This window comes from Phascolarctos cinereus, unplaced genomic scaffold (assembly GCF_003287225.1).
Source record: "Phascolarctos cinereus isolate Bilbo 61053 unplaced genomic scaffold, phaCin_HiC Scaffold_3;HRSCAF=262, whole genome shotgun sequence".
Classification (NCBI taxonomy): Eukaryota; Metazoa; Chordata; class Mammalia; order Diprotodontia; family Phascolarctidae; genus Phascolarctos; species Phascolarctos cinereus.
The window spans coordinates 170,198,889-170,214,343 of NW_027555736.1; the positions used below are offsets into that span (position 1 = coordinate 170,198,889).

General features: G+C 49.8%; 2 protein-coding genes across 3 annotated transcripts; one reads left to right on the forward strand and one right to left on the reverse strand.

Annotated features, from left to right (window-relative positions):
• The first annotated feature begins 334 nt into the window (after positions 1-334).
• NRL (neural retina leucine zipper) lies at positions 335-3,289 on the forward strand. Its single transcript, XM_020984450.2, has 2 exons — positions 335-715; positions 1,824-3,289. The coding sequence occupies exons 1-2, from the start codon at positions 335-337 to the stop codon at positions 2,211-2,213; spliced, it is 771 nt and encodes a 256-aa protein (XP_020840109.1). The 3' UTR covers positions 2,214-3,289.
• A 1,817-nt stretch (positions 3,290-5,106) lies between these two features.
• Positions 5,107-14,715, reverse strand: CPNE6 (copine 6). 2 transcript variants are annotated; one of them, XM_020984288.2, is made up of 18 exons: positions 14,422-14,709; positions 12,912-12,963; positions 12,287-12,458; positions 11,164-11,343; positions 10,780-10,854; positions 10,484-10,558; positions 10,180-10,263; positions 10,006-10,095; positions 9,111-9,215; positions 8,724-8,810; positions 8,473-8,532; positions 7,566-7,699; positions 7,415-7,469; positions 7,040-7,091; positions 6,556-6,689; positions 6,098-6,334; positions 5,460-5,632; positions 5,107-5,317 (listed from the first exon to the last, which is right to left on the reverse strand). In XM_020984288.2, exons 1-17 carry the CDS (start codon positions 14,702-14,704, stop codon positions 5,501-5,503), a joined length of 2,007 nt encoding a protein of 668 aa, XP_020839947.2. In that variant the 5' UTR covers positions 14,705-14,709; the 3' UTR covers positions 5,107-5,317; positions 5,460-5,500. The 2 variants fall into 2 exon arrangements, with proteins under 2 accessions (XP_020839947.2, XP_020840020.2); XM_020984361.2 differs by lacking the exon at positions 9,111-9,215 and having other exon boundaries at positions 14,422-14,715.
• Positions 14,716-15,455: the final 740 nt, after the last annotated feature.

A 15,455-nucleotide genomic window follows, 5' to 3' on the forward strand; every position in this document is an offset into this window, starting at 1 on the left:
TTGTTACATTTATTTATTTTTAAAAAATATTTTCTGGAGTGTGGTTGTTTCCTTCCATTCATATTTTTGTAGAAACACGAATTTTTAAAGCTAGAAGAAACCTTAGGGATTATCTAGGTCAAAACCCTCAGGAAACTAAAGCTTGGGAAAGTTGAGCAACTTGCCCAATTTGTCATGAAGCTTGTTGGTGATAGCACTAGGACCAGAATCCAGCTTCTCAGTCGTCTTTCCACAATGTTAATAAGCCTCAGGCAGACAGTCTTCAGGCCTCCTCCCCACTCACCTCACCTCATCTTCTCTCTTCCAGGTGGATCCTTCTCATCCACCTGCAGCAATGGCACTGCCCCCCAGTCCCCTGGCTATGGAGTATGTCAATGATTTTGATCTGATGAAGTTTGAGGTAAAAAGGGAGCCCTCTGAGGGCCGATCTGGGCCTCCCACAGCCTCACTGGGCTCCACCCCCTACAGTTCAGTGCCCCCTTCGCCCACCTTCAGTGATCCCGGTGTAGTGGGGGCCACTGAGGGGGTTCGGCAGGGTCTGGAAGAGCTTTACTGGCTGGCTGCCCTGCAGCAGCAGCTGGGCACTGGGGAGGGGCTGGGGTTGAGTACTGATGAAGCTGTGGAGTTCCTGCAGGGACAGGGACCAGCCCCTGCTGAGGGACCTCTCTCCCACTACCCAGGAAGTTCAGAAGAGATGGGTGGCCTGAACCCCCAGGTGAGAGGGGACGGGATGTCGGTGACATGGTGGGCGGGTCAGTGCTGAGGTAAGGAAAAGGAAGTTAGTACAAAAAAAGAGAGAGAGGAGAAAGTGGAAGTTGAATGAGAGGGTGAGAAAGACTGAGGAAAGATTAAGAGTGGTGGCACGGGAGAGAAGGGAGAAAAGGGGAACTAGATTTTTTTTTTAAAAAGGGGCCTCCACTCTCCCTCAAGGTTTCCAGAAAGGGAGCGAAATTAATATTCTAGGTTGAGGGGGAGGGGAAAAGAAAAGATAGAAAGGAGACTGAGCGAGCAGAAATGAGAAGGGACTCAAGGGTGAGCAAAGAGTTAAAGCGGGAAAGTATCCGGAGAGAAAAAATATATCCGGGAGGTGGGGAAAAGACAAAGATTCAAGTGTAGAGGCTAAATAGAAGGTAGTGAAGTTGGTGGACGTGGCATGAGGTTGACCTAAGACTTTGCTTCCCTCCCGCTTCACCCCCTTCCCAACCCTCTCTGGAAGGATTGGGGCTGATCCTATTAATTATAGACACAAAAGGGGGTGTCAAGGGGATTAAGATGTAATCTAAATCCCTAAGGGGTCACAGGAAGGTAGCCTCTTCCCGTGGACTGTGCGGAGGATCTAAAGTGACCTGGTCTTTCTCCCGTATTTTCATAGGATTATGACCTTAGGGGAGGATGGGGATTTGGGAGGCGGTGACGTGTGTGGGTGGGTGTTCTCTGGATTGCTAAAAGTAAGAGATACGAGAGGGACTCATAGTTCTCAGTAAAACTACCTAAATAGGACTATGGAGGGAAAGAGGGACTGGGGGAGGGGAGGAGGAAGAAAGTATAGGTGTTTCAAGGTAAAGTAGGTGAATGGAACTTGGGAGTGTACCCTGCCAGAAGGGCTGGGGAGGAATTAGGGGACAGGTCCTGCTACTGTGAATGGGGAGGGATTAAAGACGTGTCCAGTACAGAGAGCTAGGCTGGACTGGTGGTTTCTGCTGAATGGGTTCGCAGCGGTTTATGATGGTGCAGAACATGGGGTGGAGTGGGGGGCAGAGGGACTTGTCCTTGGAGAGGCGGGGCGGACCTGGGAGCCTGAATCCTCCCCTTCCCCTCTCCAGCTCCCGGGGCTGGCGGAGCGATTTTCGGATGCTGCGTTGGTGTCCATGTCGGTGCGCGAGCTGAACCGGCAGCTGCGGGGCTGCGGGCGGGATGAGGCTCTTCGGCTGAAGCAGAGGCGCCGCACCTTGAAGAACCGCGGCTACGCCCAGGCCTGCCGCTCCAAGCGGCTGCAGCAGCGGCGCGGGCTGGAGGCAGAGAGGGCCCGCCTGGCCGCCCAGCTGGATTCCTTGAGAGTCGAACTGGCGCGCCTGGCCCGGGAGCGTGACCTCTACAAAGCCCGTTGTGACAAGATGTCAGCCAGCGCCCCTGGCCCCGGCCCTAGCCTTGGCCTTGGTCCTGACCCCGGGCGATCTCCGCGCCCGGTGGACCACGGTCACTTCTTCCTGTGAAGCCCGTCCCTTCTGGGACCACACACTGGAGAGGCGCACGAGGCAGCGTGGCCTGAGCGGTTCCCTTACCCTAACAATTTGGTATCTCCTCTTGGCCCGACGTGAACCCCTAGATGCATCACATACGAGGGGGCTTTATACGTTTTTGTTTACTCAGAAATATTTCTTTAAAGGTCTTCCATTTAGTATTACTGAACTCTCCCAGAAGAGAAGTGGGGGAACTGCAAGGATAAGTCTCCTTCACCCCATTCTCTGGGAGTCAGTGTTCCCCAGCTTCTTCCTCTCTTGCCTCCCCACTCTCCAATTTCCTCACACCGCCTAGACCACAGAATCCTTGGGTCTGCAAGGACCAAGGACAAAATTGATGGACTTCTTGGAGGGGAGCATAGGATTTCTAAGCACCAACGCTGTGTGTAGCATGTGACATAGAGGTCTTGCCCCTTCATTTGAGGGAGATTTGGGGGCCTTCTATTTCCTCCTCCTCATTTATCTGGGATTCCATTTTGCTTCTGGTTTCTGGCATTTTTGAGGTCATGAGGAATAAACTGCAGGCCAAATATGAGTGGCCTAGCTGCCACTTTCAAAAATTTCACAACTAGGACACTAGATTGAGTGGTTTCTCTTCTGGGAACCCCCCATGCAAAGTTCAACAGGAATACGTATTGAAGATGCTCCCCTCCTCACCTCTTGAAACTGGCAACCTCAGGAGGCCCAGGAGATCAAGAGGGTGGAGTCAATCTCCTTAGCTCAAAAGACAGCCAAGAGAAATTCACAGAGGGAAGCTCGCTTGTCTCTAGCATCCTGACTCAGAACCCAGAAAGCAAGTTGGGCAGATCTGACCCTTAAACATACTTAGGTGAGTAAGGGAGGACTTACATTAGTGAGGGGCCCTGGAAATTTTGAGGGTGTCCTTTCCCGAGTCCCTCTTTTAGATTCCTACTTATCACCTGTCATGTGACTATCTTGAACCTCCTCAGGTATCCCTCTCTCATCATCCTCCAGCATTTTTTAAATGAGACTCCTCTGGGTCTGGGGAGGGAGCAGGAAGTAAATTTTAAATGAAAGTTGGGTCAGGATTTTAATACTGTTGATCAAAAGTCATTACAATGAAAGACATTTCTATTCTTTGCATCTGCATCGGCTCTGCCTTCTGTCTGTCTGTGTTAGGGAATGGGGCATGTGGTGTGCGTGTTATTTGTGGTGAGGAGTTAGAGAGATTGCTAGGGTGATTCCACCCCCAAATCCATGTGGTAGATCTCAACTTCAAGTTAGAGACAACCATTGTCTGTTGGGGGGCAGGGGAGGTGCATGGTCCAAACTGATCGCCAAATGTGCCAGTGATCTGAATCACCTCTGAGTCTGAGCATCCCTGGGCTGGGGCATAGTTTGGGGCACTGGGGTATGGGTGGGGAGCTTATATTTGTCTTTACTTTGGATGTTTTTTTAAGTGTCCCTAGGAGCCTGGATCACTACTGTAGCATCCAGAAATATGAGGAATATGAGAGGACAGAATGGATGAGTACATACCCCAGAGAGCTAGTTACCTCAGCAGTGTTTGCCTTGGGGACAGAACAGGGAGAGGCAAGGAGAGGCTCACATATGTCTCTTTTCCTCTCTCCCCCTCTCCATCTGTCCCTTTCTCTATCCCTGTGCTTTCCTCCCTCACACCCCTTCCTCTCTTTGTTTCTCTCCCCTTGTATTTCGCTGTCTCTGGGGCTTTCTCCACCTTTGTCTCCCTGTGGTTTTCTCTTGTGAATTCATCTTTATTGCTTTTCCCCTTTTTTCCTGGCCACATCTGTTGCTCTTCATTCTTTCTAGCTAATGTATATTCAGAGGGGCTAATTACCTCCCACGTCTGGTTCCACTATCAGCCATATTATGGAGACTGTGTTCTGATACTGAGGGGCATGAATTCCAGGCCCCTCCCCCCTCTGCCCAGCACTCCTCTCTCTTCCTTCTTCCTGCTTTATTGTTTTGTCACTCCATCTCTGGGGTCATATGATCTGTAGATGAGAACAGCACCCAGGGCTACTCTCACCCCACTCCCTCTTAACGCTGCCTGAAGCGTCACACTGGACACACACCTATACCTGGACACTGACATCTATAACTTTCTTCCCATGAGAGTTTACATGTATACAAACAACTCTTGTTTCTGATACACCTACAGGAAGGACAGACAGAAGGACTTCCTTTTACAAATCACCCATACAAAGGCAAGTTCATCCAGGCACATACCCCTACCTAATGACATACCAATAGGGAGATACATATATGTAAGCTTGGACACAGTATAGAAACTAGGATGTCTGTCAGGCCTTGGGTGTCATTTCACTGCTTTTCATTCTAAGACACGCTAGATCTCACTTCTCTCTGTAAGCTTTCCCCAAGCCCCCTCGTTCTTCCCCCCTCCACACTGCTCCACAGCTGTGTGGGGGCTGGGAGTTTGGTCCCTGGGGAAGCTCAGCTGGGTTTCCCCCATGCAGACAGCTCAGTGAGGGAATCATCCAACCCCTCTGACAGCCTCTCATTACCCTTTCTCTCCTAAAGTTAACCTTGATAGTTAACACTTCTCCTCTCCCACCCCACCCCCAAATTCCTGGAACTAGGAGGCAAAGCCAGAGTGAGGGGTAGGAATTTCTTTGTATGCCACAGGAGCAGGGTTGGAATAAGAACTGGAAAAGAATCAATTGAGGGAACTAGAGGTATAGGAATGTCCTGAATGTAACCTACAGGGGTTAGGAATAAGGATATTTGGGTTCCTTTCTGACCTTAAGGGGTTGGGATCTCTTTTATCCGGCAAACTGCTTCCCTCTTATCCCTGCCAGACTCCCCTTCCTACCCCAACATCCTCTCCCCCAGCTTCCAGAAGATAAGGTAGTGAGAAGCTGAATGACTAATAATGGGTCACTTTATTAACAGAGACTTGGGAACCTAGGGGGACACTCAGAAAAGGACTGAGAAGCAATGAAGTAGAGGCCAGGAAGGCCTGAATGAGAGTGGGATGCAGGGCCCCACATCTCACTTGCAGGTCTCCCTGGGGCACAGCTGATCCAAAAGGCAGAGGCACTGGTCACTCTAGTCACAGGGGACAGAACAGGCACCTGGAAGGAGACAGGGACAATCACAAATCTTCTACTCTTTCTAGCCCTCACAGTCCATTCTTGGCCCAGGCCTTCCATCCAAGGTCTGATCATTTTGCCCTACTCCCGAGTTATCCCTTTCAACATCTTGTTTGTGACTCACTGAGAGGTTGAAGGGGGTGTCCAGATTCTCTGGCCTCAGGTTCATGGACTTGGGGTGGTAGCTGGGGTGCAGGACCTTGGTGCCCCAGGAGCAATGCCTTGGCTGGCATAGTATTCAACCACCTGCTTGGGTACCTCAGCCAGGACACATTTAGCTAGAGCTGATGGTGGTGCCTGAGTAGGTGGGGTCAAGGAGAAGGGAGAGAGAAGCAAAGTGTGGAAAGGTGGTCAGTGGAGGCAGGGGGATAAAGTGAGGAAGTTAGATAATTTGTACCTAATAGGTGATGAATAAATGTTGAATCTAAAGATGGAAGGAGGATCTGAGATGGCACAGGGGGCTGGGATGATATCACAGAATTCCAGTGGACATTAGAATCCCATCCTAGGAATGGGGTAACCCAGGAGAATTCATGTGTGTTGGGGAGGAGAAGACTGTGTGGTCTTAGGGATTAGAACTGGAATCTTTGGAAAAAGGAGACAGATCAGAGTGGAACTGGTCCTGGAGAATTTAAGATGCATTTAGGTTGAGATGATAGAATCAGAGCTAAGACTAAGGATTTTTTTTTTTAGGGAGGGGCTGTTGTGGAGAAGATAGGAAGAAGGATTCAGGGAGGGTAGGGGAGAAGATGATGTTCTTACATCTTTGAAGTCACGGAAGGGCACAAACTGAACAATGTCCCTGGCAGCAGGGACCCCACGAGGGCAGCGGAGAGTCCCATCATCACCATCCAGCATCCGCATGTCAGAAAAGTCAGCATTGCCCACACCCACAATGATAATGGACATGGGTAGACGGGAGGCACGGACAATGGCTGTCCTGGTCTCTGCCATGTCAGTGACTACTCCATCTGTCAGCACTAGCAGCACTGAATATTTCTGGGTGGAGAAGGAGTGATAATATTCAGAAATATTCTGATGATATTCAGAAATATCTTCTTCTACTTTAATCCCTAAGGTTTCTTCCCCCAAGCCTCCCAGTTCCATAACCTGTAGGGATCTATGCCTTATTCTTCCATGACCTTCCCTAAGGGGAAGAGGGGAATAGCTTGTCTTAACTATCACCCTCTCCCCAGGCATCGATCCCCCCTTCTTCTCACAGTAGCCTTTCCGCTGCTTTGCTCCTTTTGGGCTGGACCAGCTACACGGTTAATGATGGGAGCCACATTGGTAGGACCATACAGCTGGATCTGGGGTAGACATCGGCGATAGGAATCGATGACCCCAGAGATCTCTGTGGGTCACATGCACAGGGTAGAGAGAAAGGGGAGACATGGGGTAGAGAAAGGAAGAAGAGATGTTGGAGAGAAAATTGTTTGAGAGGTGGTGTTGGAGTCAGAAATCATTAGGTGGTGGTGGTAGTGGTGGGGAGTGTTTCTCCAGATAGCTAAATAGAATAGGGTTTCCCTTGCCTCAAGATGGAGCTCTGACATATGGACTGATATTCTTCCATATGGTAAGATAGGTTGGAAGTAGGGGAAATTTGGGGCCATTCAGATATGTAAGCTGAGTGTAGTGTGGTATGTGTGAATGTGTGTGTGCATGTGTGTGTTGGGGAGTACTCAAGGACAAACTCATTCTTACCTTCACACTCAGCATTTTCAGGATCAAAGTTGATGGCAAAATCATGGGATACCTGTTGAGATGGTAGGTAACCAGGATGATGACATTAATAATAAATAATAATAGTAATTCACATTTACATAGTAAGTTTAAGTTTTATGGAGTATTTTTTTTTCAGAATCACCTGTATGAGTTAGGTGGTGAAAATCTTATTATCCCCATTTTATAGATTCAGATACTAGGCCTCAGAAAGGTTAAGTAATTTGCTCAGGGTCACACAGTTGGAGCTGGAATTTGAATCCAGATCTCCCCCCTTCCAAGCACTGTGCTATTTCCAGTATGCTATGCCCTCTCTTACACCTCCCCACACTGCCTTCCTCTTTGCCAGATACTGACCTCAAAGTTTGGGGGGATCCTAGCCCCAAAACCAAAAGCTGGGAACCTCTTGTCACTGGGAGATGAGAAGAGGATAACAGTGGGGAGGAGGTTCAGTCATCAAGGACCGATCTCCCCCCTATTCCTTGTCCATTCCCCATTCCTCTCATACCTGTCATAGTCCTGGCAGATGCCTCCAACAGCCCGAAGGGCCTGAAGGTAGTGATTGGGCTGTCGAGGGCTAAGGCAATGGAGAGACTGGCTGCTCCTTGGGTCCCCATTGGAGGCTGTGAAATCAATAGCCACCTGTGGGAATCAAGGATAATTATTCCCTTTACATTTCCCCAACAAACAGTATTTATTGTAAACCTACTATCTGGCTAGATCCTGTAGAGGGGTGTGGAAATTTAAAACATTCCTGACCTCAGGGGGCTTACTGTCTAGTTGACTGAGAAGCCAATCATAGAATTTCAGAGGTCTTAATCTAATCCACAACAGAAATTTCCCATACAACATTTCTGAGGTCATCTAGCCTATTGAAGAGGTCCAGTAAAGGGGAATTCATGACTTCTGGAAATGGCCCATTCTACTTTGGGACAATTTTGGTAGGAAGTTTTCTCTTCTATCTAACCAGAATCTGCTTCTCTGTAATTTGCCTGGTCCAACTTTCTTTATGATATCCCAGTAGACAATCTCCTTAGATGTATAAGCTCCCAGAGTTGGAAGGGGCCCCAGGGTTTATTTAGTCTCATCCCTACCTGAGCATTGACTCCAGGAGTTCAGAGAAGAGCCCCTCTCCCTGAAGCCACACTCCAGCTGGGACTCTTACAGGTAATTTGGACTCTCTTGGCACATGGGTCATTACATTTTTTATTTTACACCAGTTCTAACCTCCTCTTTCTTCATTGTCACCAACTCCTGTCATGTTGGCCAGGGTTGGACTCTGGGTATGCTCAGCCCAAACTACCCATCCCTAGAATCCTGGAACAGTTGACCCTATTCAGTGTCCCCTTGCTTTGCTTCTCCTAAGATTCCCAAACCTAGCTAGTCCCACCATTCTCCTGGCTGGGTCCCCTCACCGTGAAGCTGATCTGGCAGCCACCCATAATGTAGTCCAGGAAAGTGTGCACCTTCTCCACCTAACAGGGGCAGAGTTGGAGAGGAAACCCGGTAAGGGATGGTAGAGAGGATTGGCTTGGGCTCGTATAGAGTGTGGGGAGAACCTGAAGTTGAGGGGAAAGGACTCTGGTTTTTGGCAGAGAAAGGCAATGAATGGGTTCAGGAGAAGAGGCAGGATCTGAGGGCAGTTGGGACAGGGCTCAGGGCTTACCGTGCACTGAATTAGTGTCACTGTCCCAGAGTTCTTGTAATTCTTCTTCTTGTCCCGGTACTTGGGGTTGATGCACTCCCACTGCATCTGGGGCCCCGGGATATCCCAAAGGCAGTGTCACACTCTGATAAGGTTACCAGCCTCCCTCCAGGTCTGAGTCTCAGGGAGTGAGATGTCCTCATCATCAGCCCAGCCCCCAGGGTGAAACCCTTTGTGGTGCCCACCCCTGTCCCTCCAAATCCTCCCTTATTCATTCCCCCATGGCCCCTTTTAGCACCCTGGATCTGTCATAGGGTACGTTCTCAAGGAGGGTAAATGTAAGGACCTTAGGAGGCCTGGGATGGGTCTCTAGGAAGGGTTGTTGGGGGACAGATTTTCTCACATCACCTCCTGCCCTGGCCCAGCTGTGCCCTCCTGCATCTCATGGAAGGTGCTAGTGAACTCTCCGATGAAGTCATGTTTTCCATTTGAATCATAGTCATAGATCATGAACTGGTGGGACAGGGGCACACAGGATCAGGAGTCAGTTAGGGCTGATCTTACCTCAGTGTTTGTGTGGTAAGATTTCAGGCACACAGAAAAGCTTTCCTGAATGAAAAATATCACCATTCACTTCCCTGCTCTGTAAACACCTGATGGGACTGGGCCTGTGATTTCACTGATGGGGGAACTCCTAGGTGAGGAAATTCCCTCTGCTGATTCAGGAGGGCATCTTCTCTGCCAATTCTTGTCTTAGAGAGCTGCTTAGAGCAAAGACAGGTTAAATTGCTTGTTCAGGACCACAGATATGGTCAGAGGCAGTATTGGCACCTAGGTGATGCTGGCTCAGAGGCTAGCTCTTCATTTACTGCTCCAGGCTACCTGAAATCCCACAAAAAGAATTCACACCTTGGGGTAAATGCAAACACTGCCCCACCCTTCACCTCACTCCATTAAAACCTCAACTATATTCAACTGTGATAGCAGCCATTCACATTCTAGCATGAACATGTTAGTCAATAAGCTTTTTCTAGAGAATTTTGATGAGGGGGAGGGAGAGAGACCAGAAGGACACTGGAGGTCTGCCACAGAGCTGTAAGAAAAGGTGCAGACAGGGCAGAGAGAGTGTCCCAAGGCAAACCACAATTTTGCCTGTGAAAAGCCCTTCTCTCAGTAGCTGTGAGTGGGGTGTGTGTGTGTGTGTGTGTGTGTGTGTGTGTGTGTGTGTGTGTGTATGTACACTGACAGTGCTGGGGGGAGGCTGTGTGGAGAGATTCTTCTCCCCGCCAGTACCTGCCCTTACTTTGAGAGGCCGGTGAATATCACAGCTGCACAGAGAATGGAGGGACAGGCGGAAGGGTTCCCAGATCGGACTCAGATTATTCTTCACCACCTGTGGAGTCCGAGCCAGGGAAGTCAGAGTCAGTCTCCATCTGGAGCCCCTTTACCTCCCACCCTTCCCTGTTCTCTCTACAACCTCAGTCCTCCATACGAGCTGATCACTCTGATCTCCGTTGGTTTTGTAGATCTCCATGAAGGGGTCCGACTTGCTGAACAGATCCTGGGGGAGCAGGGAAACAAGCTGACTTCCAGAGCCCCAGGAGGAATCAGTACGGGGTTGGGCAGCAGATTCCGGACAAAAACAAAACACAGAGCTAGAAGGCAGAGTGAGAATCTTGCCTGTGTCTGTGCAAGGAGGAATAAAGATTGGGAATCAGGATACCAGGGTCTGTTTGTGCAGAAAAGTGCCTGGTGGGCCTAGGGGTACTGGGAGTTCTGACCTTGTTGTCCAGCTTCTGGGCTCGGAAGGTGAGTTGCACATAGTCATTGGTGCCAGACACCTCTTCGGCCACAATCTGGGTGTATGGAGATAAAGGTGACCAGGACATTTCAACTCTGGTGATGGGGCCCTTGACCACCTCACTCCCCACCATGCTCTCCTCTTCCCACCTTTTCTTGGGGACATATTCTTGCCAGGTAGGAGATGGCCCTCCTCTGCTCTGCTCTGGGAAGGTTGCTATAGTTTGGGGCCCTTGTTGGTTTGGGGAGCACTTCATGGGGTTGGGGTGATGCCTACCATGATAGTGGATTTGCCAGCATTCTTTCCATTCTTCAGCAATAGTGGTTTGGTGACCTTGGTCTGAGATACAATCTAGGGACAGGAGCAAAGACCTTACCTGTGACCTGCCTCTGGGTCTCACTCACTCAGGGTCATGGCAATAGGGGGAAGGGGAGGAGAGAGATCCCAGGGAGAATGGAAGAGAGGAAGATGGGAAGCAGGGCACAGGTGTGGGGAGAGGGTAATATGAGTAAGAAGGTGGCTGAGAACATAGTAGGGCTCATAGTATCTGGGGTTTTGTGGGCTGGGATTAGGGCTAGGGTTAGAGAACCTTGAGCTCATAGCAGGTGGGTCTGGGCCAGGGTAAGGGCTGTTACTTGGGTTGGTGGTGATAGATCTAACCTGGCCCAGGGTACACTCAGCAGAGCCAAGGAAGGTGTCACTTGTAGGACTGGTGGCACCATCTTCAGCATCAAACACATGGAACTGCAGTGGCTGCTTCTCCTCAAAGAAATATTCTAGGGCCAGCACTCGGGAGAAGACTGGGTTGGAGCAAGACCGTATTACCTCTGTGTGCTCCACCTAGGGGCAAAGAGGGGTGGAAGAGACACACTGGGGAAAAGGACATAGCCCTCTGGCAAACGAACCCCCCACACTGGGGCTGCCTCATCAGAACCTTTCCCAGTGTCAGAGACCCTCCCCGACTCCTTGGGCTTCTTCCTGTTCCTAAAAGCTTTTCTTTTTTCAGGTCTCTCCTCTGCCTAGAAGGCTGGACATCAAAGTTCAAGGACCACATAGATCTCACTACCTTCCTCCTCTAGCTCTAGAAAGGTCATTTGTGTTTATTACGCATCTTCTGACTTTATCACACACCCTCCCTACTTCCCAAATGTCCTCAGGGCCCTTCCAGACTTGTAGGGTTATCACAAAACTCCTGGGGTTATATACAACACCCAACTTTTAGGGGGGAAAATAGGGATTAGATTAAAATCCTTTAAGAAAAGCCACAAAATCCTCTGAGGTTATCATATATCAGACTTCCAGGACATTCTGTATAATATGGATTTTTTAAAAAAGCCATTTGGGGTTATTATAAATCATTCTGGGCCTTCACCAACTTCTCCCACCCCCAGCTTCTCTGGGGCACACAGTTTTTTCTACCTTATCACACATTCTTTAGAGTTATCCCAAAGCTCCCTGGGGTTAGAGTTCTAAAGAAAAACACCTTAGTTTATCACACAGCCCTTTGAGGTTATTTGTCATAGCGCTCTAAAAAAATTCATACGGGTTTACTGAGGTCAACATGTCCACTCCTCCCCTCACCCCCATCTCTCTCTAGCCCTTCCAGGTTATCACATAAGCTTCTATAATTATCATAGCTTCCTTTGGTTTATCATATACATTCTAGAATTTTAGAAAAGCCAAATTACCTAGGGTTATTACATACTTCTTTGAAATGATGACCACTCCAGCCAGTCCCATTGAGGTTATTGCCAATCTTAGCCTTGTGTCACTGATTGCTTACCTCCACCCACTGTTCATCGGAGTAGAGCTTGAGCAAAACACAGGGGTGGGGCTTGCTGAGGGTATCACGGTCCAGAAGCCCATGGCAAGACACACGAAGCTCCACTCTGGAGGCCCCTAGGGTCATAGCTGGGGGCTCAGGCACCCATTCAAGCTCAGATTCCGACATGGTCCTACAGGGAATGTGATCCAGTAAAGTAGACAGGGAACCACAGAGACATATGGGTCCATCCTTATTTTCTCTAATGAGCTCTGGTCCCCTCAAAAAGGTTTTGAACATTAGCATATATTCCCCATATTGCCTAGCACATAAACCCCTTTCCTACTCCTAGAGTATACCCCCCATCTCTCCTCTCCCCATTCCACCCATGCATGAAAGCATGGAATAGCCTGGCTGGTTCCACTTCTGGTTGGGGGAAGGGGCATTCTCATCTCCAGGGGAATGGAGTAATGAGATCCCACCTCTTAGCCAGGACTGTCCCTCCCTCTTCTGGTCTTGGAGGAGAATGAATATCTCTGCAAAATTCTTGAGCCCTACCTCCCACTCCTCATCACCCCCTCCATAGTGTCAAGGAGACATGGAGAACCTCTCTACCTCCCATCCCTCCTGCTCCCAAAATCCTTACTCAATTAGGTCAAGTAGCTGAGCTTTTCTTGAAATCAGAGTGCTGATCAGACCTAAAGAGAGAGAGAGAAAAGGTCAACTGAGGAATGGACAGGACTCCCTTACTCCCAGTTGCCTCCAAGAGCTGAGACCATCTGAGTTTATCTTCCTCTGGGTCTGGGTGTCCCTTGCTGGGAGGAGGGGAGTCCTGGCAGCTGTGGTGGATAGTGGGGTCATCGATTTCTCCTTTTTGCTGCCTCAGCACCTTCTGGTCATTTCCCGACTCTGAGCCAGAGGCTGCACTCAGCCTTGGCAGGAGTGAGCTGGGGTGGGGTGTTCTGAGCTGGAGGCAGTGAATGAGCCACTGAGGCTTCTGGAGGGCTGAGAGTTGGGAAGAAGGGAGGCAGGGGCATCAGGAGATCCAGGGTCAGATGGCTGGGGAAAGAAGGGGGCTGAGTCCTGGGTGAGACCCACTGGGTTTGGGAAAGTGTTGTCTGGTCAAGGTTTGAGCTGGGAGCTTTCCTCTACCCTTGTGCCCCTGGACCTATATCAGCTCATATGGGCTCTTTGAGGGGAATGGGGAATAGTGAGTTGGGGAAGTTGGGGTCACATCCCCTCCCTATCACACACACATTGGGAAAGCTCTCTGTGTCCCTGGCAGGAGCTCCTACTATGACAAACTCTCTCTCTCTCTCTCTCTCTCTCTCTTCTCTCTCTCTCTCTCTCTCTCTCTCTCCCCCCCCACCCCAAGATGTTCTCACACTTCCCGGCAGCCTTGGCACTGTCTCTTAGCGACAGGGTTTTGGGGGAGCCATGGTTCCCTTCCTCCCTGCCCACTAGGCTCTGTCTAGCTAGGCTCGGCTATCCAGCACTGATACCCAGTCTCGGACTCCAGCTCTCTCTCACCTCCCCAATTCTGGTGCCAAGCCCTTGGGTGGCAGTGGGTAGGTGTATGCTAGGCAAGGAGCAGGTTGGGATTGGGGACCTAAGAAGTGCACATTTTTGTGTCTGGGTCTGTTTGTGCCTCAGGATAATGATGTCTGTGACACCCCCACTCCTTTGTGAGTCTCTACTAGAGTATCAGAGAGTGAGTGTGTTGTCAAGCATTTTCTTGTGGGTGCACATGGCTTTGTGACTCCAGGCTATGTGTCCTTTTGATTGTGTGTCTGTCTTCTGTTAGGCATAAATGGTTATGTGCCCCTCTTTACTATCACCCCCTTTTTCTAGCCCTGTGCCCATCTCCTTGACTGTGTTTCCCTCCCTGGGTGTGTGTGGGAGTGTCTGGCTGTATTGTTGGGTTACAGCACAGGGTGACCTGTACCTCTCCACCTTCCCTCAGGTCTTCTGCTCCCCAATCTATGATTTCTTCTATCTGAGGGGTCCCCACTCCTAACCTCCAGGTAGGGGACATGGGTGGGGGGAGGAATGGAGCAAAAGGAAATCAGGGATGGGTAACCCCCCTTTAGAGGCTTGGGAGGTGTTGCCATGGGGACTGGGTCAGGAATAGAGGGGCTGGTGGGGGCAGTGCTCACCTGTGGGGGTCCTGGATAATGGGGGGGGGCGCCTCCTTTTCTCTCTCTTGCTTTGCTGCTCAGCTCGGCCAGCTCCCTCGCCGCTCCAGCCGCTGGCGCCGGCTGAAGCTTCTGCTCTGGCTCTGCTGCTATTTATGGGGCCTGGATGGGGAGGGGTGGGGGGGCCGCAGCACAGGCTCCCCCCCGGCACAGACAGGGAGGGGAGGGACAGGGCCGCCGCCCAGGAAGCTGCAGTGCTTGGGGAGGAGGGTGGGCTGGGGGTTGATGAGACCAGGACTCCCATCAGTACATTGACATACATACTTCCCCTTGCAGACACACACACACACACACACACACACACACACACACACACACACACACACATGCAAACACACACACGCACACAGAATCACAGCTAAACGTCTTACCACAGTGACATTTGCAGGTACACACAGTGACACATACGTAAAATAACAGTGAAATAAACACAGCGGCATTCAAGCTCACATGTGCCCTGACATACATAGTCACTCTCATTTAAACACAATGTAACACAATGAGAGTTATAGCTAAACCTGTGGGACAAGTACATGTATACAGTGATATACAAACAAGCACAGACAGGGATGCTAACAGATTTTTGCTACACACGGAATCTTACATGTGCGCCTGGCACCATTCACAATAATAAAGGAGAGATACCCCAGAACATTTCTCACAAACCTATCCAAACCCAGAATGCAATGATAATAACTGACATTTGTAGGGCATTTGAAGGTTTACAAAGTGCTTTCCTTATTTTATTCCAGTGGCCAACATGTAATTTTGATCAATTATACACCCTCCCTCAGATGACACATCAATTCAGTTTTATGGATGAGTTATGTTCCCCTGATCACTTTTATACAGGGTAACAGATACAATCACTTAAGAATCCATAATGATGCAATCTGGAGACCCAGAAAACCAAGGGCCAGGGTCGCCCAATGGGAAGGAATGAACACTGGAGGACCCGCAAAGCAATCTGATATTTCATTACTTCCCTCTCTGAC